This window comes from Elgaria multicarinata, chromosome 10 (assembly GCF_023053635.1).
Source record: "Elgaria multicarinata webbii isolate HBS135686 ecotype San Diego chromosome 10, rElgMul1.1.pri, whole genome shotgun sequence".
Taxonomy (NCBI): Eukaryota; Metazoa; Chordata; class Lepidosauria; order Squamata; family Anguidae; genus Elgaria; species Elgaria multicarinata.
Window position 1 is genome coordinate 92,467,285 of NC_086180.1, and position 27,123 is coordinate 92,494,407.

The 27,123-nt window shown below is 43.3% G+C and overlaps 1 protein-coding gene across 1 annotated transcript; it reads left to right on the forward strand.

The window, feature by feature from the left end:
* On the forward strand, window positions 1-25,135 carry LOC134404817 (solute carrier family 2, facilitated glucose transporter member 3-like). The gene is made up of 10 exons (XM_063135730.1): window positions 1-15; window positions 3,068-3,163; window positions 9,416-9,576; window positions 10,122-10,362; window positions 11,452-11,614; window positions 13,661-13,848; window positions 15,637-15,741; window positions 16,430-16,531; window positions 19,428-19,631; window positions 22,266-25,135. The coding sequence occupies exons 1-10, from the start codon at window positions 1-3 to the stop codon at window positions 22,461-22,463; spliced, it is 1,473 nt and encodes a 490-aa protein (XP_062991800.1). The 3' UTR covers window positions 22,464-25,135.
* Window positions 25,136-27,123: the final 1,988 nt, after the last annotated feature.

A 27,123-nucleotide genomic window follows, 5' to 3' on the forward strand; every position in this document is an offset into this window, starting at 1 on the left:
ATGGAGAGCAAGAAGGTAAGGAAAGGCTGCTGGGCGATCGGCGCAAATGCGTGGTGCGCGCCGTGCTTCCAAATTAAGCTTGTTTCTAAGCAGTTTACACCGTGCTGTTCTGGCGCCGCCGAATGTGCATCCACTTTTTAAATGCTAAGCTAGGAACAATAGCAACAGACAACGAGGATGGGGTTGGGGGAGGCAGTGCTGGTGTTTCTGTGAGAGCCGGGAAGTCCTTGAGGAATGCAAAAGGTTGCTGCTGAAGTGTTCCTCGAACATCATTTAAATATATTAATCGTTTCTTTTTAAGCTGATTTCTAGACTAACCCCTCCCCCAGAACACATTGGGGTGGGGGGCTGGTACTTAACCCGATGTAATGGGAAAGGAAAGAGAGCACGGCCCCCCACCCCGCAGCGTGTGCAATATAAATGAATGAATGTGTCTGTCCTCACCCTATACATCCGAAGGCTTCGAAGTTTCCACATGGAAAAGAAAAGAAAAGAAATTACCTTTGTTCCTCCTGATGTTGAGAATTAGGCTCTGGGAGGTCTGAGGGCCACGTTGTGGCTGGGCATCCCCCTGGTGTGCTGCTGTGTGCATGAGTGGAGGATTCATTTTAAGCATGTGCCTGAGAGCACGCAAGCCAAGACGCCAGAGGAGGGCAGGCCAGGCCAGGCCAGGCCAGGCGCACTGCAGAGATGATGGAGGGATGCCTGGGGAGGCTTGCTTTGCCGGAGCACTTCTGGCCCGTGGGACAGATGCACTGTTTGACTGCTCCTGTCCTGGTTCAGGAGAGTGGTCTTGCCAAAAACCTCTGTCAAGGTCATTTAGAGGATGGCAAAGGACAGTCCTTACTGTACCATTTGAATTCAACAAGTGATAACAATTCTAGAACTAAATTTCTAGAGGAGAGGTTTTAAAGCCTTCATAAAATGTGGAGCTAAAACACTTGATATGTGAGCAGAGGACAAAAAATATTAAGTTCAGAGGAATGGACAGCCAAGCACATGAAGTGTTTTCAGGCAAAGGTTGCTCATGGACTTGCACAGGGCTCTGAGGGCCTTTGCAGTGGGAAAAGGCAGTAGCAGAAACTCCAGAACAGAGCATTGTCCATAGTTGCGCTTAGGACTATCACAGACCCCTCTGAGATATAAAGGCATTCAGGTGAGTCCGCAGGAAGACAGAGCTGCATGGGGAGGAAAGCCAGGCTGCCTAGCAGAGTGTGGCCTGTAGAAGAAAACCACGTCCCACGGTGTTTGCACATGTGATCATGGACTTGCACGGGGTTACACATCATTGGAGAAGGGGTTGAAGACCCCAGCCCCCTACAATCAATCAGAATAGTGTTGCAGTTGTAGGCCAATATAGTGACTATGAGTGTGAGCTATTCGACAGGAAGTCCCTACTTCAAATCTCCAACTATGAAATCCCAAGCTGACCTTAGGCAAGTGACTCTCTCTCTCTCTCTCTGTCTGAGCCCTCCATCTTCAACTGGCATGGGGTGGGGGTGGGTTAATAAGATTTTGTGGTTAAGATTACAGATATTGAAGTGCTTTGAACATTCAAAACGCATTTTACCCATGTTAAATGATAATTATTAGACTAAGAACTGAAAGATCCTAAACATTCGTGGCCATCCTTGGGGGATTTATACACATGTCTTTGTGCATTATGCTTCTTCCCTTTCAACTAAAAGGGCTACCAAGGGGCTCTTGTTAGACCTGAATGGCAGCAGATGGCATTGCTTCAAATTTGCATAAAGTGGGATGGGGAAACTGAAAAGCACAGAGGGAGCAGACAGGCAGGAAGGAGGTAGTGGGGCTGAATCCCTCCCCCACTCCTCAAAATAAGCTCCTCCCAGCAATTTTCTACCAGTGTTTTGGGGGTTGTTTGTTTTTGGCCTTAAGCTCCACTGGGAGAAAAACAGCTTGTGTACGTGGGGCGGGATAGAGGTAATAATGGCGAGACAAGTGAGGGCAGGGGAAGAATTCAGCTCTCCTGTCCCTTCTTTGCTTTAAATCATCCGCCACATTTTGCTTTATTGAAATTAAGTGGGACCCATGTCCACAGGCATTGCATTATCGTGCTATTATGTATAGTTAGTCTCTTCAGTGCCCCCAAAATGTAGTGATAGAAATTAGCTATCTTCGAGGAGGAGATGATGATGATGATGATTTTGAAGATACTCCCAAGGCTGGCTTTTGGGGCAGTGGCTTTATTCTGAATATACAAGACACCACCACTGGAGAGTGCCTTGCTATTCCGTGGCGCACAGCAATCTCTGTTACTTTTGCAAAAATTTAAAATATGAACTTTAAGCACATTTAAACAAAACAAAAACCAGGCCAGATTTCTACTGAGATCTTATAAAATGCAATTAAGGCAAGACACTGCATTAACACAAGCATCTGGATTTCTCTTTGGTTACTGACTAGGAATCTGGAGTTGATGTGATTATGAGCTTGTTGCCTTGCATGGCAGACTCCTTTGCCTTTGGGCTTAGCTTCCTAAAGGAGGGATGCAGGCAGGAAATCTGGTGGGGATCTCATGAAGGGATAGGATAAACTGAAAGCATATGGAATCAATGGACTTGAATAGACCTTACCTGACTGGACCCATACACATTGCTGTGGTGGTCTGTCCCACCTAGGGCCTTGAAGTGGGCACCTGGGTACCTGTAAATAGGCTGGCACAGTTTAAAGGCATAGGAAGGACCAGGGTGGTCATCTTAGATATCCCACTTAGTAGCTACCTCCAAACTCTCTGGGACTATACCTATAGCAATTCCAGAGCATTTAAACTCAATAATGGAGGCTCAGGCATTTTGTTTATCTCGAACTTCAGTATTAGGTAAGGCACTGGAAAGTTAAGCACATGTTACATTCTTAGCTATCCCTAACTCACATTCAGTCTAGGTTCTTCTTTAAAAAATCTATACTTAACACTTTAAATTCATTGAGCGATATATTCTGATATTTAAGAGATCCTGAACTGCATTCTATGTCTGCATAGAATGACAATTTGTTTGAGGACCATGTGAAAGGACTAACCCTCTTCTCGCCTTCCCTTCTGCAGAAGATAACGTGCTCCCTTGTCTCCGCCGTGTGTGTGGCTGTCATCGGATCCCTGCAGTATGGGTACAACACAGGAGTCATCAATGCTCCTGAGGAGGTAAGGGCACTGACAAGCACTTTATGGGCTTTGAGGCGGCTCCGTCACTACCTTAGAATCAGTTGTGCTTGGGTGTAGTGACAAGGAGGTTGAGGGGTCAGGAAAGTCATGAAAGGGTACAGAAGACTGAGAGGAGAGAGAAGCCACGGAACTGCATCTTCATAAATAGGATGTATCTTTATTCCATGACTTCTCTCCTCTCAGCAGAGAAACTCTCTTCAGAGGGACAAAAATCCTTTATTTTGAGTTTACAGGTGCCATCTTTGTCCTGACAAAGGTGCTGTTCATAACAGCTTTATGTGAGGAAGAAATTCAACAGTTGCAGTTCCGTACTGGTGATACCTCCTGGATTCCTGACTATCACACAGCTGTTAACCCACGATTTGCCATTGTTTTGTGTGAATCCAGTCAACATATTATTGTTCGGAAAATGCAATTAGTTTTCCAGGTAATAGATGGGAAAGCTCTTTGTCAGGTATATATACACACACACACACACACACACACACACCCCATGCAGCAAATCTTCAGACTTGGTCTTGAGGCAGAGGGAAACTGATAACTTACAAGGGGCATCTCCAGATGTTGCCTTCTAATTAATCATTTTCAATTTCATTCAGTTTCCTCTTTGTAGGGAAATGCTTCACCTTTGGTAGGCAGGCACACCATCCAGTCTTTAAATAGGGCTGGGAGAGCAGGAAGATTATGAATTTCCCTTTCTGCAACAAAGATACCTCCCCACAACTATTTGGAGCTGCTAGGTTGCAACCCAAGAAGCATTCATATAGAAAGCTGGTGCAGTGGTTAAGAATATTGGACTGACCCTTGGTAGACCCAGGTTCAAATTCCCACTCAGCCATGAAGATTACTGGGTTATCATGGGCTAATCATTGACTCTCGGCCTGACCTACCTGATAGTATAGTGTTGTAGTCATTATTGTTGTTGTTGTTGTTGTTATTATTATTATTATTATTTAAATTAAAAGTATACAATAATCACAACACATCAACTCATTACCCTACAATAATAACCAATAAAGAACAAAGAAAAAACTAATACAATAATCTAGTAATAATAGTAATAACCATAATAATCATAATAACCATTATAAAAATGATAATAATAGAATCATAGAATAGCAGAGTTTCAAGGGGCCTACAAGGCCATCGAGTCCAACCCCCTGCTCAATGCAAGAATCCACCCTAAAGCATCCCCGACAGATGCTTGCCCAGTTGCCTCTTGAAGGCCTCTAGTGTGGGAGAGCCCACAACCTCCCTAGGTAACTGATTCCATTATCGCACTGCTCTAACAGTCAGGAAGTTTTTCCTGATGTCCAGCTGGAATCTAGCTTCCTTTAACTTGATCCCATTATTCCGTGTCCTGCACTCTGGGAGGATCGAGAAGAGATCCTGGCCCTCCTCTGTGTGACAACCTTTTAAGTATTTGAAGAGTGCTATCATGTCTCCCCTCAATCTTCTCTTCTCCAGGCTAAACATGCCCAGTTCTTTCAGTCTCTCTTCATAGGGCTTTGTTTCTAGACCCCTGATCATCCTGGTTGCCCTCCTCTGAACACGCTCCAGCTTGTCTGCGTCGTTCTTGAATTGTGGAGCCCAGAACTGGACACAATACTCTAGATGAGGCCTAACCAGGGCCGAATAGAGAGGAACCAGTACTTCACGTGATTTGGAAGCTATACTTCTATTAATGCAGCCCAAAATAGCATTTGCCTTTCTTGCAGCCATCTAGCCCACTTTTAGCTAGTTTGTTAATCAGAATGTCATGTGGTACTTTGTCAAAAGCTTTGCTGAAGTCAAGATATATGACATCCACAGCGTTCCCACGGTCCACAAGGGAGGTTATCTTATCAAAAAATGAGATCAAATTTGTCTGACAGGACTTGTTCTTGACAAATCCATGTTGGCTTCCAGTGATCACCACATTGATTTCAAGGTGTTTATAGATTGACTTCTTTATAATCTGCTCCAGAATTTTCCCAGGGATGGATGTCAGACTGACTGGTCTGTAGTTCCCAGGTTCTTCCTTTTTGCCCTTTTTGAAGATAGGGACAACGTTAGCCCTCCTCCAGTTGTCCAGCACCTCACCCGTCTTCCATGATTTTGCAAAGATAATAGACAAAGGTTCTGAGAGTTCTTCCGCTAGCTCCTTCATTACTCTAGGATGATTCAAGGAAATTAGGTGTTCTTTGACCATTTATCAATCACAAACTGTAATCCTGCCCCCTCAACTTCTGCTTCACTTTTTCCACAGTGGTCATAGACCCGCTTTTGGGAGAAGACTGAGGCAAAGTAGGAATTGAGCACTTCAGCCTTTTCTTTGTCATCTGTTATCAATTTGCCATCCTCATTAAGCAGTTGAACCACCATTTCTTTCCTCTGTCTTTTACTACTCACGTATCTGAAGAAAGCCTTTTTATTGCTTTTAGCATCCCTCGCTAATCTCAGCTCATTCTGAGCTTTAGCCTTCCTGACACCATTTCGGCACTTCTGCGCCACTTGTCTGTATTCTTCTTTTGTAGCCTGGCCTTCCTTCCACTTCCTATATGTATCCCTTTTTGTTTTCAGGTCATCTCTAAGCTTTTTGTGGAGCCAGTATAAGTGCAATAAGTGCAACCCACCCCCTGGGACCATTATTCTCCACTCCAAAATTGTAACACCTCTTGTGACAGTTTATACCCTTTCCATTTCCCTAATACAAATTTAACAAAATCATTCCGCTTTAATATTCCTTTCTTAACTTTCATACACCCCGTTAGCCTATCATTAATAGCAATATCCCAGACTTCTTTATACAGTTCTTCTATTTTATATTCCCTTTGTTCTTTCCAATTCCTAGCAATTATCAGTATAGCTGCTGTTAGTAAATTAGTTATTAATTCTTTACTATTTTGTGTACATTGGACCCCTTCATATATTGATAACAATGCTGTCTGTGGGTCTATTTCTACATTTCATCCCATTATTTCATTTATTTCTTTAAATACCATTTGCCAAAACTTCTGAATATTTTTACAATCCCACCACATATGAAAATACTGATAGCATAGTGTTGAGGATAAAATGTGACGGGGAGAACTTTGCATGCCACCTTGAGCTTACTTGAGGAAAGGTGGAATAGAAATGGTGTGTGTGTGTAGGTATATAAGTCCCCCTTTGTAAATGGAAACAAGCAGCCACCTGTGCCCTTTCCAAATGATTCCAACATCTGTTCACCTCCTTTGCCTGCTGGAGTGAGTCGGACTTCACAAGTGCTTCTGCAGCAGAAGCTGGCAGGACCAGGATTGGGAATGGGCAGGAGAAGTCACAGCTTCTTTTTTTCCTGCTGCATCAGGCAGCTTCACAGTAATTCCATATTCTCTGGTGGCACCTGGAAGCCTACATCAATTAGATGAAAGGGATTGATTGATTGATTATTTATGGAGATTTCTATCCTGTCCTTCAAAAAAAAATTCCAGGGTGCTTTACAAAAAAAAAAAAAAAAATCAGCATTGCATTAAAAGCTATTAAAAACATTCAGATAATAAAAGAGAGCAATGTAAAAGTAGCAGCAACAGAGTTTTTTTTAAAAGATCCGATTAAAAGGCCTGGGAAATACAAAGATATTTTCCGGGCATCAAAAGAATATTGCTCTATTGTCTTTGCAGAAGAGTCCTGTAAGGACTTAGAATGTTATAGGGCACAGTTGGAACTATTAGCTGGAGGACGCAACCTAAGAAATGCCCCTGCTCTTGCTGGCCATACTTCAAAACACAAAAAGGCCTTGTTGGTTCTATAAAGAGAATTTTGTGGAGGGGGGGTGGAGATTTGAATCCTTGAATTAGAGTGAGATTGAACTACCTTCTCAGGAACATGAGTGCTTAGGAGGAAATGGACCCTATTCTTTGGGGATGGGACTGGCAGGGGTAGAGGGCTGGCCATGACAAACTGAGGGCAAGGCACATGAAGCTGCTGAATCACGGAACAGCTAGTTGAAGGAACGAGGGGAGCAGAGGGCAGGACAGGGCATAGGGAAGGAAGCGTCCAGGAAGAGCCAAGAGAGAGGAAGAAGGTTCCTGTTTCTCCTGGGTTTCTCTTCTACTTCAGCGCTCGCTCCTAGCTGCCCCGGCTGCACACTCGTAGCTAATTGCTGCCTCTCGCTCAGTCATGTACCTAACTACTACTTCTCCCTCTTGCTCTCATGGATCTAAGTCTTGCCTGTCTTATCCAGCTCTCATATTTTAAATTCCTTGCAGTCAAAACAGGGAATTGCTGGGGGAAGGAAGATGACTAGGGGGAAATTCCCAATAGCACATCTCACACTTGCGCCATTCCATTAAGAGAGAGGTGCGTGGGTGGGGTCTTTTTTGAGAGTGACTCACATGTAGCACAGCCACCCAGACTCCGGAAATATGTGGATGTCATCGCCTGGGGGTGGGGGGTGGGGGTGGGGGGGAGATGCAAAGCTGCTCTGCTGGCCAATCATGTTATTGTCCTGTTGCCATCTGGTGGTAGAACAGAATATGGCTGTACCCTGATCTCTTTCTTCAAATAAAGCAGCACTAGTATTTACACATTTGAATTGGGTAGTCCAGATGCAAAGGTGGCAAGGAAAGGATTTCTGTGACTTTAACAACTGTGAGAAGAGGGAATTTTAGCAGAGAGCACTTTTCTCACTTCTGGCTTCACCAGCCCCTTTTTTCGCAGGAGCCCTGGATCTATTGGAAGGTGGCCCTTGTGTGTCTCTATTAATTTTTTTAATTCAGTGGTTTTCTCTAAAAAATGTTTGGGTCACATGGTTAAAAGAATTGTTTAAACAGAGCCACATGTGAGAAAATGGACCCTTTTAGAGATACAACCTTCTGCAATTTTTCAATATAATCAAGGAACTTACATTGATCGATATGTTAATATTACACTGTATAGGATCTATTTTGGGATATCAAAATGTAGCCTATACTTTCCCAGGTAAATGAGTATAGGATAGCAGCTTTAGCAAGAGAAGATTGTCTCATGCACCGATAATACCCTCTGAAGTACCGAGTCTGTTGATCTCTCCAAAGGCACTCTGCTTTTCTTCCTGAAAGAGGCTCTATGCTTTGTCAAAGAATGATGCACCTTTTGAATTTCTGCCTGATATGCAAGCAGCAGCTGTTAAAGGCAGTAATCCACCTAAGGGGGGAAACTTGGGAATCCCAAGGCAGCCTCTCTTCCCTTCCTACTTCAGCCATGCATCTCCTATCCACTCCATATTTCCAGACTGATTCTTTTCTCTGCCTCAGATACGACCTAAGTACTCATTGGCAGAGAACGGCTGTGGGCACCAGATAAAGACTGGAGGCTGTGGGAGCAGCAGCTTGCAAAGAAGCAGAAGGTCTTCCAGCACTCATGGGGCAGGGTTTCCACACTACTTCACTGAATGTTCATTCCTGTAGAACAGCTTTTAGACTTTGAATCTTTAGGGAAACTTTCTACATTGACTTATCTGTAATGGAGCCACATTGCAGAGGATCTGGGGATATTTTCTAAGATGTGCACCCAGTTTATGGGGTGTACTGGATAGACCTGTTGGATCTCACCACTGATCCCTGTAAACTGAGACCATGACATAGATTCTAGATTACCCCATATTCTCCTGAATTGCATAATGATAGGTCAATAGCTTTCAAGGAAACGTGCCTGCCATTGCAGATATTCAATTGTTGTAAACTGCCCAGAACGCTTCAGTTATGGGGCAGTATAGAAATTAAATAAATAATAATGAAATTAATATGCTCATCAAGAAATTCCTGGTCAATTTTCACGGAACCAAGGCTTCTATCCTAATTTAGAATTTCTGAGCATTTCACCTTTTCTGAACCAGATTAGCGTTTTCGTCTCTTAATTTCTGTGGTTCCAGAAATCTTCTGTTGCTGTAACAGTATATTATTTTTAAACCACCTAAGGGTGCAATTCTGCGTCTAGATAGAAAAATTCCTACAACTCCAAGCATTTCCCAGCTAGCCATGCTATCTGAGGAATGCTGGGAGTTGTAGGACTTTTTCTGTCTAAACATGCATAAGATTGCACCCTAAAATCCCTAACATTTTTGTAAGTTTAAGAATATTTCCCTGTGTTTTCCTGCTTTTCTTGTTCCCTTCTACCCCTTTGTCCTTTTGTACCATGTCTTTTGTGTATCAAATTTCCAAAATGTTCTTGATGTATGGCTCTAACGATTAGAATCTAACCCAATGCCTGGTGTCTTTCTTAATTTTACAGATTATCAAAAGCTTTTTCAATGACACATGGATAGAGCGGACAAAACGCCCCATCTCTGCTACTCTCCTAACTTCACTGTGGTCCCTCTCTGTGGCGATTTTCTCAGTAGGAGGGATGATTGGCTCTCTTTCTGTTGGACTTTTTGTCAACCGATTTGGCAGGTATGGTAGAAAGATTCTGGCCGACTGAGCAATTTCTTCCTCCATTGTGAAGCATAGGAAGGGGGCGGGGAGAGAGAGGAAACTGTATCCCCTCTTGGAAACCAATGGGGAATTCCTTTCCAAAAAGTGAACTCAGACACAAGGTGGAGATTTAACTGTCTCTTGCCAGACATGACAGATACATGTTGTGGAATTACCTAGCGGGAGCTCTGCCCAGAGGTGAAATAAGGTGGCCACTTCAGCAGCAGATTTTCGGTTCCATTATGGGCAACAAAGGGAAAGAAGAACATAGCTGAACTGTGGGCTAGTAGGAAAGGCTTCTGTGCATGGCCCGTTGAAATGCTCTTCAATGAGGTTTGTTTGCATGGGAAGATGTCCCCGTGATGGATTGTGCCTTGTGTTAATTAGGGGTGGGTAGTGCCACTTGGATTTTCTGCTTCAAGTACCCAAATCTCCTGGGCCAGCCCTCAGTATATCTATTTCCAATGTGATTTTCTCCAAACTTTCCTCTGTTTTTTTAAATCACTACTGATTTTTCCCTGTAGGCGAAACTCTATGCTGCTGGTGAATATTCTGGCCATTGTGGGTGGCACTTTGATGGGCTTCTCCAAGCTGGCACATGCCGTGGAAATGTTTATTATTGGCCGCTTTGTTATTGGTCTCTTCTGTGGCCTCTGCACTGGCTTTGTGCCCATGTATATCAGCGAGATCGCCCCCACTGCACTGCGAGGGGCATTTGGCACACTGAACCAGCTGGGCATTGTTGTGGGCATCCTGGTGGCACAGGTGAGACCAGCTTTTCTGCAGTGGTTTCTAAGCCACACAGCTTTGTCATTCATTGGTATTATTCGAAGGGAGTCTGGGAGCTTTTTCAGCTGAAGAGCGGGCAACATTTTCCAAAGAAATACCCTAAATGGGATCAGGTGGGTGAGGTTTTGGCAGAGCTTTGCTAGTACTGGTGCCGATTTCATCTTATTAGGGGAACTCTGGGATGGACATCTGTGCAGAGGGACTTTTGAATCCACCAATCCTGAGCAAACTACCATTTCCAGGATTCTTTGAAGGAAGCCATGTCAAAATGGAATAACTATTATCCTATTACTGGATGTGTGTCTGTTTGTCTATCAGGGCAAGACCATGAAACCTAAAACTTGTCTGTTGGTCTGTTAGTGCAATATTGCCAAGACCATGAATCCTAAACACCTGATACTTGGGGTGCATACTAAGAGGATCCTAGGGGCATACGCCTTGGACTTATTTGATTTTCAAAATGCATTAATTAATGTTAATGAATCATAGAATAGTAGAGTTGGAAGGGGCCTATAAGGCCATTGAGTCCACCCCCCTGCTCAGTGCAGGAATCCACCTCAAAGCATTCCTGACTGATGATTGTCCAGATGCCTTTTGAAAGCCTCTACTGTGGGAGAGCCCACAACCTCCCTACGTAACTGGTTCCATTGTCGTACTGCTCTAACAGTCAGGAAGTTTTTCCTGATGTCCACCCGGAATCTGGCTTCCTGTATGTTTGAAGTCTGCAGTACCATCTTCAGTGGCAAGACTTCCCTAATGAGGGCATGCCTTTGCAATCAATACAATTTGAAGCCAATCGAGAGAAAGTATTACACAGCTGCCTCCTTCCTGGCTACTGAGGAGCACCGCCACTGCTCAGAGGAATGAAGTGAACAGACCCCACTCCCAGGGTGGGCACAGTGTGTCCAACTCTGACACCTGCATAATGTTACTTGTAGGCTTCACTGTACCAAACTAAAGGCTCTTCCAACCATGCCATTTGCATATATACACATAATTGAAATATATGGGAATAGTTCATGATACTTCTATCTATCTTTTCTCTCCACCAAATGTTACCATTAGGTCTTTGGCCTAGATGTGATCATGGGAACGGAAGCACTCTGGCCACTGTTGCTGGGATTCACCATTCTCCCAGCCATCTTGCAGTGCGCAGCCCTGCCCTTCTGCCCTGAGAGTCCACGTTTCCTGCTGATCAACAAGATGGAAGAAGAGAAAGCACATGCAGGTAGCCACAAACTCAATACATCACCAAAACAACCTCAGCCCCTTCTGCCAGTACATATTTGTGGATCAGGACCACCTTACACCACCTCTGTTACCACTGGAGTAGCTTTTGTTTTTACCTTCATGGAAATTTTCCCTATGCACAGTTCCTAACACAATTGCTCTTCCACTGTAAAGTACAAGTAGAATTGTAATTGTCTTCTACATTACTGGGGGTTCATTCCTCCTTTCCTGCATTTAACTTCTTCTCACTATGTTCAGTTAATACTGTTGGTTATGGCACAGTAGGGAAGGAGGAGGGCAGTCATTCATAGATATTTTTTCTGATCAACTTTTTCTTAGTCAGGCACTTGATTTGTGCTGTAACAGTTATTTATTTAACCCCAATTGCCCAACGGCTTACTTGTAAAAAATGTTTTAAAATGAAGCACTTAGCAAGAGCTGTATCAGAAGTGTTTTATTTATTTATTTCATTTCTATATTGCCCAATAGCTGAAGCTCTCTAGGTGGTTCACAAACATTACAAATCACAAATATAAATACAAGGTAATAAAAACATCATATAAAATCATTAACATACAAAATTTAAAACAATTTAAATAGTTAAAAGGGTTACAATAACAAACTGTACCTGATAAAAACAACTGAGATAAATGCTCCATCATATGCCATCAACTGCCTGGAAGTGGAGGACAGCCCTAAACTGGCTGGTGTCTGGGTAGGTTTATTTGTGATAGTTATATACTATAGTTACATAACCTATAAAGTTATATAACCTATAGTTATATAACCTATAAAGCCCTACATGGCTTGGGACCACAATACCTGATGGAACACCTCTCCCGACATGAACCTACCCATACACTGCGCTCAACGTCTAAGGTCCTCTTCCGAGTGCCTACTCCGAGGGAAGCTCGGAGGATGGCAACAAGGGAGAAGGCCTTTTCAGTGGTGGCCCCCCAATTTTGGAATGATCTCCCCCACGAGGCTCGCCTGGCGCCAACATTGTTATCTTTTCGGTGCCAGGTCAAGACTTTTCTCTTCTCCCAGGCATTTTAACAGCATTTAACAACGTTAAGTTTGTTTTTAATGGACCCCAGAATTGTTGTTTTTAAATGGATACTGTTGTTTTTATACTGTTTTTATGTTTTTTAAATTTTTGTATACTTTTAATGTTTACTATTTTTAATTGTTGTAAACTGCCCAGAGAGCTTCGGCTGTGGGGCGGTATATAAATGTAATTAAATAAATAAAATTAAATAAATAAATATACTGTTACATATAATAAAATCCCTTATTTATTTATGTATTTATTTATTATGTTTATATTCTGCCCCATAGCCGAAGCTCTCTGGGCAGTTTAAAAAATTAGCAGTTCATGTTGGAAGAAGTGCTTTTAACTGGGGGGAAAATGCTAAAATTACAGTTATATTAGCATTATTACACACTTGTATTTGCAGGCTATTGCATGTATATTCTAATTTTTTTAAATGGATATGCTTAGCAGGTCTCAGCCTGATCTTATATCATCATCATCACCACCACCACCACCACCACCACTTGATACAGCACCATCAGTGCACCTGGTACTTTATAGAATTTGACAAGCAAAAAGGAGAGTTTCCTGCCACAGTGTAAAATTTGCCCAAGACGTAAACAGAGAAAGTAAAGGGAGAAGAGGGAGCCTTGGGGCACAAGGCATGAATGTGGGGATTTCATTCAAGTTGTTGTTGATGATGATGATGATGATGGGGTTAGGCCAAAGGCCAGTTCATCTCTAAGCTGAGCAGAAGGGTTAGAGTAGCCTTCCCCAACCCTTCTGCTCCTGGGCATAATGGGAGTTCTGGTCCAATACATCAGGGAGGCACCAGGTTGGGGAAGGCTGGGCTAGAATAAGGAACAGACTATGTCACCATGGCGATGTGAATCCCCAAGTTAGGAAGGGTTCCCACCTGGAAGTAAGCTCAGAGCGTATAACTAGTTGGTTCTCTGTAAATGGATGCCTCCTTAAGTGTAATTCAGACCTTTGATTCCCCACCTCCATCAGTTCTCCAGAAGCTTCGTGGTATCCAAGATGTGTCCAGTGATATTCAAGAGATGAAAGAGGAGAGTGCCAAGATGTCCCAAGAAAAGAAGGTGACCATTCCGGAGCTCTTCCGCTCCCCCAGCTACCGCCAGGCCATCATCGTTGCCATTGCACTCCAGCTCTCTCAGCAGCTCTCCGGCATCAATGCGGTATGCGAGCTTCCTGCTTAGTTTTCTGAGCTCTTCTCTCTTCCTGCCAACCATTTGCGTCACGCCGAGGGAGAGCCCCACCTCCTAAATGGCTGGCTGGCTGTATGGAGAGGCCAGTTCCCATGGGTATTCATTAGAATGAACACCTAGTGGTTGTGAGCTCACGTGGACAAGTTGCAGACTTGTAACTTTCCTACATGAGACATGTATTGTGCGTTCATCATTTCTGCTTGTTTACAGTTCTTTAGGCTACGTCATGACCCTCCAGTTTCACTCCCGTTTTTTAAGAGCACTTTCACGGAGTGTTAAGAGCATGAAAAATGGAGTACCCTATCACACTGAGCTGGGAGCAAGTCCCATTGAATTCACAGTAGACAGGCCTAAGGTTGCTCTTAAGAAAAACGTGACGTTCAGAAATCTTCAGGGCTGAACTCCGTTACAAAGGCTTTGTGTAGTTCACGGTTTTGCCACCTGAGTGCAGAAATGAATTGGTGGCTTCTGCTCCTGTGTGTTTATCACCAACCTCACAGGCACAGCTTCATCTGCTACATTTTTGTGGGACAGGTTGGTGTCAGTGCTATAGAACTGGGGTCGGTTAAAAAGGTGCTAAGGCTAGGACAAATTGGTATTAGGCATAGAATTCATATATTGTGACCTTATATGAGTGAATGGCAAGAGACGGATGAATCAGTCTTTAGCCAACCTGTTGCTTCTCAGGGTTCCAGGGATGATCACTGTCAGAGGCAAAATTAGAATTGCATTTTAATAGTCTCTTTAACAGCAGCGTGATGTACAGATATTGCTTAGCAAGTAATAATGTGCTTATCTCCATACTGTAAAAGCCACTATCAAAGGCACAGGAGCAGATTTGGCTGCTTTTTCCTGGTTGGTTGGCAACACTAGACAGGGTTATGAGTTGAATAGTATTTATTACATTTTTATCTCCGCTTTCTTCCAAAGAGTGCAGGGTGGCACACCTAGTTTCTTTCTCCCATTTGGGAGTGTTTGTTCATGAGACACTTGTTTGCACACCATTCCCTACTCATGGTTGTTTACAGAATCTTTTGATGACAGTGTGACCCTCCAGTTTCAGCAAAAGAAAATGCCACTTCCATTTATGTATTTGTGCTATATCACAGTGCCACCTAGTGGTTTAGTAGTGGAAAATCAGGAACAGAAAAACTCATTGTGTAGTGTTCTGATCTCAATTCTGTGACAAAACCAAAAGCAAATGTAGCATTGTGTAGAACAGCCTTGTGTAGAAAAGCCCTAATTATCACAACAGACCTGTGAGGTGGTTTTATGGTGAGGATAACGACTGGTCCAGTGGCAAGGTTGATGAGTGGACATATGAACCTGGATTCCTCCAGTTTAAGTTCATTGCTATCTAGTACACTACACTGCCTCTTCATTTGAAATTGTATTGCTGCGTTTAATATATGACTGACCATTTAAAAAGCCTAGTTCTATCCCGGTATTCCCTCCACATGACAGGAATGGGGTGGAGAGGGAGGGAAGGGCTGTGCCTGTTGACTTCACCCCACTGTCATGTCCACTGTCAGCCCTGCCCCCCATGTGATGGGGGGGATATCGGTATAGGGGAACCTTCTGTATGGGCATAAGCTCCCGTGGTATTTGAGAACGCGGATGGCTCCGAGTTCCTAATCATGGGGTAGCCTGCACACATCCAGCAGGCTTCCCTTTACAGAGGACCACCCCACCCCAGATGGCAAGGGGTCCCATGATGCCATGATGGGTCACTGCTTACAATTATTTCTCTGCCTCCAGGTGTTTTATTATTCAACTGGAATTTTCAAAGAAGCTGGAGTGCAACAGCCCGTCTATGCTACCATTGGCGCTGGTGTGGTCAATACCATCTTTACTGTTGTATCGGTACGTAGCGCTGGGTAGCGTGGAAGACTGGGTAGCATGTCTTTTATGGCTGGACCAAGAGGTCTAAAAGTAATTGGGGGGGTGGGAATTGAAGGGGGGGAAGGTTTCCTGAAACTGCCCCGTCCTCATTCACCGTTTTTGCTGCTGCAGCCACATGGTTTATCACACTCTCCATGCTTATTGAGCACCATTTCTTTCTTTCTTTGAAGTTGCCTCTATTCCATCTGCCCCAGACTGGGCGCATGTGTTCCTAATTCTGCCTTCATTCTGATTGTTACCCTGAAACTAAATCAGCTTGAGAGCAGAAAGCAGGCTGGGAGAGGGATGGGACGATCAAGTGGGGGCAAAAACCAGCCCAGTTTGCATTCCTTTCGCTCCTCGGAATGTCCACCCCCCAACTGAAGAGGGGAAGACTTGGGGGTTGCACTCTTAGACAGTCTTAACTGAAGTGATTTGAGGCACCGCACAATACAATTTGGGCCTGAAAGCTTTAACCGATTTAAACTGCAACCCTATATCCATTTGTGTGGGTGGGAGTGAGCCTCACTTGAATGTGACTAAGCCACACTTAGAATAATAGAATAGTAGAGTTGGAAGGGGCCTATCGAGTCCACCCCCCTGCAAGTGTGAGCCTCTTCTGCTGCTGCTGCCACAGAAAGCATTTCATTTATTTCTCCTAATTTTTCAGCTCTTCCTCGTGGAGCGTGCAGGGCGCAGGACACTCCATTTAATTGGTTTAGGAGGGATGGCGATCTGTGCGGGCCTCATGACCCTCGCCTTGGTATTAAAGGTAAGTTGTGAGTGTTCCTGCTGCCTTGTGTGTCAGCAGAGTCAGTGACCCACTTTGGGTGTTGCAGCAAATTGAGGTTTAATTAAGAACATAAGAAGAGCCATGCTGGATCAGACCAAGGGTCCATCTAGTCCAGCACTCTGTTTGCACAGTGGCCAACCAGCCATTAGCCAGGACATGGTGCAACAGCACCCTCCCACCCATGTTCCCCAGCAACTGATGCACACAGGCTTACTGCCTCGAATACTGGAGATAGCACACAACTATCAGTGCTAGTAGCCATTGATAGCCTTTGCCTCCAGGAATTTATCCAACTCCCTTTTAAAGCCATCCAAATTGGTGGCCATCACTACATCTTGTGATAGAGAGTTCCATAATTTAACTATGTGCTGTGTGATCTCCCACCAGTCAGCTTCATGGGATGGCTCCAGGTTCTAGTATTTTGAGAGAGAGAAATGTCTCCCTATCCACATTCTCCATACCATGCATAATTTTGTACACCTCTATCATGTCAACCCTTAGTCTCTTTTTTCCAAGCTAAACAGTCCCAGTTGGTGTAACTTTCCCTCATAGGGGAGATGCTCCAGTCCCTTCATCATCTTAGTTGCCCTTTTCTGCACTTTTTCCAACTCTATAATATCCTTTTTTAGGTGTGGTGACCAGAACTGTATAGAGTATTCTAAGTGTGGTCACACCATAGACCTTACTGAATGTAAACAAAAGATTAAACCCAAAATGTCCCCATGTGCTCAGTATCAATTGTTGGTTACCTTTCCCCCCCTTGATCTGAAAATCTTATACTTTGAAATGAGACGTGTCACTAAGAAAAACAAACCAAGATCTGAGCAATTTTTAAATGAGGAAAGGAATCACATAAATGAAGAAACCAGTCACTAATTGGCATTTTACCATAGCAGGATTAGGTTGTTGACTTGAGTCTTCTGTAGTCAAGTTTAACTGGGAACTGCCAAAAAAAGTGCAGCCAAGTAACCCACAATATGAAGCAAAATCTCTACTCTCATGCAAATAATAAAATAAAATAAAATAAAATAAAATAATAAAATAAAATGTACATTGATGGTGCTATATAAATAATAATAATAATAATAATAATAATAATAATAATATCCAAATAATTAATTCCATATATATTTATATTGCATGTACAATTGATGATGATGATTCCATCAATTCCAAGAAACAATAGACCATGTAACAGGAGGATGTAAAATTCTGTGAGGAATGGACTATACAGGCAGACACAGTACAGCTGCAAAAATAATTCACCAATAATTGATCATCAAATTCAGTCTCATCAAACAACCTACACCATACTATACACACTCACCCGAAACAATCTTGGAAAATGCAGATCATAAAATATACTGGAACAGAACAATTCATATGGACAAGACAATACCTTGCAACCGACCAGACATAATGGTCATAGACAAAAGGCAGTCAAGTTACCCAAAGGCAGTCAAGTTATTGCAGCACCTGAGGAAGAAAATCCTACAATTGCTTTTGACCCTCCCTGGCAATAATGATAATAATAGATCAGATTATGAAAACATATGTACACCTAGTGGAAGGGAAACTCCGGCAGCTGCCACCGAAAATGAAAAAAGATTAAGAGAATCTCCCTCCCACCCCGCCCAGGGCCTCTTGTGGCCAGGTGAAGACTGGGTGGGTGCAATACTGAGCAGGAGCAGACCCGGGCAGCCAAATTAAGCCAGACCGCAGCTGAAAAAAAAGGGGGGAGGCCCAGGTAGCCAAATCAGGCCACAACACAGCTGGAGAAAGGGGGTGTGCTCGCCTGGGCAAGGACATTCTCAGCGCTACCTCCTCCTTACCTCCTTCGCCCATACTGCTCTTGCTGCTGCTGCTATCACCGCCTCACTGGCCCCAGTGGTTGTCCTTGTCCTCTTCCTCCTTTTCCGCTTCTTCCAAGGAGAAGGCTAGATCTGCACTGGGTGGGGGAGGATGTGTTCCCGGAAGTCCAGGAATGCGTCCTCCAGCACCTCCCAGGCTGATCCAGGCCTTCTGCTTGGCTGGTGCAATTGCGCCAGTCAAGGAGAAGGCCAGATCGGCACTGGTAGGGGCTGGAGGACGCGTTCCCAGAAGTCCGGGCATGCGTCCTTCTAGGCCCTCCTTGCACCGATCGGATCTGGGCCTTTCCCGGTAAATTGGGGCCCAGTCCCAGTTGCCCCAGAGACCCTCATTTTCCTGGAGGTCTCTGGGGTTTTCCGGGTCATCTAGTCACTCTAATTTAAGACATCAAGAAATGTAACCTCTTTGTCATGACTGGAATATGAAGTTATCCAGTCAATGTTCTGCGAAAATATGGGGGGAAACGGGGAAAGATGATGTTGGCTGAGGAATTGTACAATGGCTGTTTTGTTGCTATTTGCTGCTGCTGTTTTTTGAATGTTTGATGTCTGTGGTTATTTATTTATTTATTTGTTATTTTGTTTATATTTTTCACTGTTGGGTGGGGGTTAACTGAAGAACGTTTGGGTAGAGGGTGGCCTTAACTTTAACCTGAACGTCCTTCAGTTTTTCCCTGCCTCCAAATAGTAATCCAATCTTCAGGGAGAGAAGATTCAGGGAGAGAAGATTTTTGCTCCCCCACCCTCATGGTTTTGGCCTCCCACCCACACCCACAAGTTTCAAAAATTGCTGGGCTAAAGTAAGATCTTTACGTAGCTATGAATACAGTGGGGCAGAGGGGAGGCTCTTTGGGTTGTTGTTTTTCCAGCACCATTCCTTTTTTTGTAAGATGGGAATAAAAGTGAGATGAACCAGATAAAGACTCTAAAATGCTTTGCCAAAAGTAGGCATGTTAGGGCTATGTTAATGTGCTAAGTGTAGTTAATTCTCAATCTCTTCGTTGCAGACTACTGTTACCTGGATGAGCTACATCAGCATTATTGCTACTCTTGCTTTTGTGGCCCTGTTTGAAATTGGCCCAGGGCCCATTCCCTGGTTCATTGTATCGGAACTCTTCAGCCAGGGTCCTCGTCCGGCAGCTGTGGCAGTGGCTGGTTGCTCAAACTGGACATCCAATTTCCTGGTGGCCATGCTCTTTCCCTACGCAGTGGTAAGCACTCTCCTTTGACCGCTTCCTGCTGGCAGGCACACTACTGACCACTACAGCAGTCTGTGTCTGGGGGCTGACAGTAGAGCAAAAACAAAAAGCCTGGTCCCTTCCCATGGCATTAGTAGTCTAAAATTTAAAAGAGAAGAGAAGGAAAAAGAAAAGTGGGGAAAAACAGAAGAAGGAACAGGATAGAACGCAAAGGCATAAAGAGATAAGTGTGAGCAAATCTACTTTATGGGTCCTGCAACTTCACCAAGGTTGGGAGTGTTTGGCAGGGGGGCAGCTAAGCAAGGGCTTCATGGTGAAGGAGTGACATTCCCTGCAAGTGATTCATCAAATATAAATGTTCTTTGGGACCATCCCAAGTGGAAGAGTTTTTCCTGGTAACTTCTACACAATCTTGACTTCAGCAAAGCTTTTGATGAAGCGCTCCATGACATTCTGATCAGCAAACTAGCTAATAGTGGGCTAGATGGAACAATTATTAGGTGGATCCACTGTTGGCTACAGAATCAGACTCAGAGTGCTTTTCAAAGGTACCTTCTTAAACTGGGAGGAGGAAACGAGCGGGGTACCACAGGGCTCAGTCCTGGGCCCAGTGCTCTTCAACATTTTTATTAATGACTTGGATGAAGAGGTGCAGGGAATGCTTATGAAATTAGCAGAACACACAAAACTGGGTGGGCTAGCTAACACCCTAGAAGACAGAAGCAAACTTTAAAGTGATCTTAACAGGCTGGAGCACTGCACTGAAAACTACAGAATGAAATTTAATTGGGATAAATGCCAAGTTCTACATCTAGGAAAAAGAAACCAAATGCACAGTTACAGGATAGGGGATACTTGGCTCAGCAATACTGCAAGCGAGAAAAACCTTGGAATTGTTGTTGATCACAAGCTGAATATGAGCCAACAGTGTGATGTGGCTGCAAAAACAGCAAGTGCTATTTTATTATTATTATTATTATTATTATTATTATTATTTATTTATTTATTTATTTATTTATATAGCACCATCAATGTACATGGTGCTGTACAGAGTAAAACAGTAAATAGCAAGACCCTGCCGCATAGGCTTACAATCTAATAAAATCATAGTAAAACAATAAGGAGGGGAAGAGAATGCAAACAGGTACAGGGTAGGGTAAGCAGGCACAGGGTAGGGAAAAACTAACAGTAGAAAGTAACAGTAGAAGTCTGCACAACATCAAGTTTTAAAAGCTTTAGGAAAAAGAAAAGTTTTTAGTTGAGCTTTAAAAGCTGTGGTTGAACTTGTAGTTCTCAAATGTTCTGGAAGAGCGTTCCAGGCGTAAGGGGCAGCAGACGAAAATGGACGAAGCCGAGCAAGGGAAGTAGAGGCCCTAGGGCAGGCGAGAAACATGGCATCAGAGGAGCGAAGAGCACGAGCGGGGCAATAGTGTGAGATGAGAGAGGAGAGATAGGAAGGAGCTAGACCGTGAAAAGCTTTGAAGGTTAACAGGAGAAGTTTATATTGGATTCTGAAGTGAATTGGAAGCCAATGAAGAGATTTCAGAAGCGGAGTAACATGGTCGGAGCGGCGAGCTAAGAAGATGATCTTTGCGGCAGAGTGGTTAACAGAAACCAACGGACTGATGTGAGAAGAAGGAAGGCCAGAGAGAAGAAGGTTGCAGTAGTCCAACCGTGAAATAACCAGTGCATGAACAAGCGTCTTGGCAGAAGAGACAGACAAAAATGATCGAATCCTGGCAATATTATACAGAAAAAATCGACAAGATTTAGCTACTGCCTCAATATGAGGAATAAAGGAGAGCGAGGAGTCGAAGATAAAGCCAAGGCTACGAGCTTCCTTGACCGGAGTAAGCGTAACATCATTGACAGTAAGAGAGAATGAGAGATGAGGAGAAGGTTTAGGAGGAAGGAGGAAATTTTGGGATGTGTTAATAGAAGTATAGCTTTTAAATTGTGTGAGGAACTGGTTCCCCTCTATTCTGTACTGGTTAGACCTCATCTTGAGTATTGTGTCCAGTTCTGGGCGCCACACTTCAAGAAAGACGCAGACAAGCTGGAGGGGGTTCAGAGGAGGGCAAGGAGATGATCAGGGGTCTGGAAACAAAGCTCTTTGAGGAGGACTCAGTGGCCTTATAGGCTCCTTCCAATTCTACTATTCCAACTCTACTATTCTATGATTCTATGAATGCATACGCACGCACACACACACAGGGTGGGGGGGCTAGAATGACCTACTCCCTTCTCACTTGCTGCTCAGTGAAGAGTTGTACAGGGGCTAAACCCTTTGCTTCTCCCCACGAAGCACAAAAGGTACAGCCCCCACCCTTCAAAAAAAGTGTGAGATGTGGTGTCAGATGGAGCATCTTACCTTGTTTGTAAGATGCCACCAAATTATGCAAAGTCTTCCAGTGACGGGGCATTTAACAGCATACCGGGTATGGCCACACCATAGTATGTGGTAGAGGTGATGTATGAGTGGTGTGAGCAGCATTGCACCCTGCTGGGTTCCTGCTCACTCAGCACAAAGGACAGAAGGAAAAGACCATTGATATGTCACTCTGGCCCTTGCAGTCCTGTTGCAACCATCAGGCATGTTACCTTGTTGGAAGTAATAAACGTTTCTTGTTCCTTTTTCCCTTGCAGCTGTATTGTCAGGCCTATGTTTTCCTCATCTTTGTTGGCTTTCTCATCTTCTTCTTCTTGTTCACCTACTTTAAAGTCCCTGAGACAAAAGGCAGGACTTTTGAAGACATCTCCAGTGGCTTCGAAAGGCGGACAGAAGACGGCGTTGCCCCAGCAACTGTAGAAAAAAGTCAGATGGTGGAACTGACTAGCATTTAGCCTATTGAACATGCTGCAGACAATGTTTAAAGTGCGCCACTCGTGACCCTTGCTTATCTCTGGGTATAATTCTGATACTTTCCACAGCAATTCTATGTTTTCATTGCTGCTATTCATGTTTTTCAGTGTGGCTGTGGAAAGTGTTCAAAATACTGAGATTTAATGTAAATCGGGGAGAGCCATGTTACTTTATTTATTTGATTAGATGTATATTTTCTTCATCTGTGGAAAATAATATGGATAGAAACACAAAATATTTTCCAAACATTTGTCTACAACCCATAAGGGTTTATTTACTAGAGTTTATTTATTCCTGTGTCATTTTGCTTGTAAATATTTATTTTTATGTAAAAAATACTTCTATGTTTTAAGAAAAAATGTTTTAAGATAAAGAAGTGTTTTAAGAGATGGTGTTGTGAATTGAGAAACATGATGACTGTAAAGGATTTTTGGTGGTAGGTAATAGCATACCAAAGAGAAAAAAGGTTGCTCTGCACATAGGTACATGGCCTCTGCCACTTTTAAGAGTGAATTATGCCTTCAAGAAAACTGAGCCCTGGGGAGAACAAGCGTGACATTTCTGTACTTACCAGAAAATGTGATGAGTGTGTTGAATACCTCTCATTAAGTATTACTTGAAAATTGTGATGTTAAAGGGGCATTGCAACTCGATACATTCAGTCATTATTCCTATTCACAGAATAAAGACTGCAGGCCGTTTCTGGTCTTTGAAGACATGGCTGCTAATGTGAGAACGTAATATAGGTAGGGGACCCTACGTGACTCTTTACCGCTAAGGACACGGCCTCTCGCGTTCTGCAGGGGCTGCCATTTGGGCTGAGGGATGAAATGGCTCAAGCCAGACCTGGTGGCATCTCAACAGTTTTCACAACATTCCCTTTCTTTCTTTTAAGAGTAAGCAAAGTTTGAAAATAGACTGAAAGTGAAACTAAATTAGTTTTTCCAACACATATTTTTGTAATCAATTATTTTATTAGATGAAAGCATATGGCAATTTCTGATCAGCTTAGGCTGGAGATGATGGAATGCAGGAATAGAGACCAAAGCTACTAAAACTTGATATTTCAAAAATAAAAAAAGATCTAAGCCCATTGTATCTGAATAGCCTGAAGAAAATATTTATTAACCATAATGAATGTAGATAACTATTGTTTCTTTTGGCTAACTACTGTATATGTTATCAGTATAATATATACAGATTTAGCTAATTATTGTATATATTTTCAGCATTGTCAATGGGGTATGTTTTCTTATAGGTGCAGAAATATAAAGAATTTTAATATGGGTGTGTCTGTGTGTGAATGTAAATGTGAATGAATGCATTTCATTGGAGGGAAAAGCCTCTGTGTGTTAATGTGTCTTCTCCTGTTCATAGTGAGGGAATGGGAAGATGTATTGAATCTGTGGGTATATCTACACCATAACCTTAAACCAATATTACCATCATTCCCCCTTTCCAGGGGACCCTGGGAACTGTAGCTTGGAAGACCTCCAATAGAAAATGTTCAGCACCCTTGGCAAGCTACTATTCCCAGTATTCTTTGGGAAATGACAGGCAGTTAACATGGTATAAAATAAATGTAAGTTTGTAGTGTAGACAGGGCATCTGCTGCTGCTGCTGCTGCTATGGCTTTCCCTTCAGCATGATGGTGTGTGTTTGCCGTTTGTTATTTAATTAGCTAGGAGGCTCTGAAGGAAGAGAATCTTTGGGGTCATGTCTACTGTCCTGAAGGATTGCTAACATCCATAGCTGAGTTTCACATGAATGAATCACTTTTCCAGAACCACTGAAAGCAAAATAAGATGGCCATAAAAATTGGAAATAGAAAGTCTTTACTGGTTAATTTTACCATCCTAGTCCAAATACTGCCTACATACTGCTTCTCTTTACTGCTTCGCTCATCCCATTAGATAGGGCACTGTTTGTGTAGTTGGAGCAGGTTTATTGTAATTATGCCAGAGCACAAGAATTGGATATAGATTTTGCAGCTGGGATTCTCAGAAATTGGTATCCCAAATCTTTGTCCCTCATGATTTGAAATATTTGGCTTACAAGAAGGACATAAAAAGCCTCTCTTTTTCTCTCCCAAGCTGCATTTCTCCAAGAGGTAGTGAAAAGATTTTTTGTGGCTAGTTCTCCTTTCCCACATATCAAAACATCCTGGTGAGGTATAGTTCTGGTGGTGCTCTGAGAATTCTCCTTTTGCTTAATACCTTCATCCAAATATCTGTAACTTACACCGAGTCTGCATCACTATTTTATATATATTTTTACAGCCTCTGGAAAAAAGTTGTTTTGTGACAGCTTATAGACTAACACATTTTAAATGGTATAAGCTTCTCTGGACCCCGGCCACTTCATTGGAGACATCTTTAGAACTTGAAATCCCCATTATTGGAGCAAATGAGTTTGTTTCCATTCCTCCAGCTTTCAATAGATGAATGTTGGCATCTACTGAAAAACAAAATCCTTTCTGTGTGGGTGCAACAGCCTTCTACATTGTGCGTTCCACTATTTGTGCAATGCCTCAAATTGAAAAGTGTATGTCATTCTTTTTGTTGTCTGTGTTGTGAAGATTTCCCATTGGTTTTATAAGTTTTCTTATTGTGAATATGTTTTTAATAAAAACAATAAAAAGTTTCGATGGAAAGATTACATATGCATGTTCATCTATTATTCTGAATTTTGTCCCATATTTGCAACCAAGGTATCTCCAGCAAATGGAAGAGAACATATGTATTTCTACTTAACTTTTTCATGTATATTCAACCCCTGCGTATCGTTACACAGCCCTCTTCTTAATCATTTAGATATGTTCTACACTCCCTGTGAACCTCCTTGAATGCCCATCAAGACCCCTCTCTACAGACACTTTGGATGGCCTGCATACATATAACCTATGACTAAATCCCTTGCTAATCCTGATGGTGAGGCCTCTGCAAGCAGGTCGATGATGGGTATTGGCAGGTGTTCATATCCCTGCTCCCTTTTAGCAACTGACAAGTTATCTGTACAGTACCACCAGACGTCATTTGGCCCTGCAAGGAATAGCTCAGCAGACCAATGATGCAGCATGGCTGCTCTTCTGAGCAGGTGGTTATCCAATCAGTCTGCTTGCAGAGGCCTAAAGAAAGCTTTGGCCCTTTGCCCATCCAGCCCGCTATTAACCCCCACTCCTAATTAGCACCACTGCAGCAAGTTGCTAGGATACAACATCCAGCTGCTATCGTAGGTTGTTGATGGCATTGAGCTACGCTAGTTTCTAGAGGCATCTGCCAAGACATAATGAAGCCCAGGGGCCTGTCTTCACAGTGCCACTCCTCCTCCCTGAAGCCCTGCAATATCACTGTTGTGGGGTGGTGGTGGGAAGTCCCCATGCCAGGAGGGGGAGTGGGGTTTCCTGGCAGTCATCCAGGTACTGGAGCCCACCCACCTTCCAGCAACTAATCACTGGTCGTCATTGCCCAGGAACACCCCTGGATCAACCCCAGATCGAGGTCACGTGGCAGAAGGGCTGTGAACTCGCTTCTTCAGGAAAAGTCGGGGTAAGTCCCTGACTGTTCCAACATGCAGCTGCAGGGGAAAGCTCCACAGTGGCTGTGCTGTATAACCAATGCAGCGCCGAGTCACAGCCACCACAGGGTTTAGAAGATGTCTAGACAGCCCCCAGGTCATCACAGAGTCTTGCAGATCACAAGGAGCCATCGTCTATGCACACCGTGAGAATCTGTGTGGATTCTAGATATTCCATAGGAATCTAGTATCCAGTCAGATGTACAGATTAATCTGTGGAATTCCTCCACATTTTGCTCGTATTGATTTATTTACAAATTAGTACCAAACTAATTTACTTAAAATAAATCCCAAATATTTTGTCCACTGGATTAGGACAAGACAAAGTAATCAACCTAATAGTGCAATCTTACACATGTCTATTCAAAAGTAAGCACCACTGAGTTCAACTGGACCTATTCCCAGGTAAGTACATATAGGATTTCAACTTAAATGTATTATTTCATTTTAGCTAGAGAGATCTGAAATGATTACTATTGCTGGACCCACTCTTAGCACTGCAGAGGTTTCTTTGCACAAAAACATGCATATACTCATAGACAAATGGTTTTATATTATTGATGGGGTGCTGTTGCATGTGAATTGGTTTTTATTGTGTATCTACTTTTCACTGTAACAGTATCCTTAAGTGAGACTGACAGGGAAATCTGAAGAAACCCCCAAAACCCTTCTGTCTGATGTGGGAAAGTGCACAAGCACCCAGGATCTCTCTTCACCCCTCTCTCCCTCCCCTTCTTGCTTTTCGAATTAAGAGGCACAGAAAAGCCTCTTGGCCAGCTGTTCGAGGCTGCCCTGAACTCTGCGCCTTTTCACTGGCCCCCTATCTAGCATGGCCAAATGCTGCTTTTTCCTAAAACACATCTGCCTTGTGTTTAGGAACCAAGCTCTGTAACACATACATGAAGGCGCATCATTCTCTGTTTATTGCCCTAAGCCCCCCTGACTGGGCATTTTGGAAGAGTCAGAGCATACTCAGGACTTACCATTCACCCTTGGGGTGCTTATCAGGTACAAAATGTAACACTTGTCAGTAATAGAAAATATTGTTTATGTAACAATGGTTTT

Excerpts from the sequence above, each read along its gene's own strand:
- LOC134404817 (XM_063135730.1), top strand. Across the intron at positions 11,615-13,660 it reads AGAAGAGAAAGCACATGCAG|TTCTCCAGAAGCTTCGTGGT; the intron begins GTAGCCACAAAC and ends CACCTCCATCAG. Across the intron at positions 19,632-22,265 it reads TGCTCTTTCCCTACGCAGTG|CTGTATTGTCAGGCCTATGT; the intron begins GTAAGCACTCTC and ends TTTCCCTTGCAG.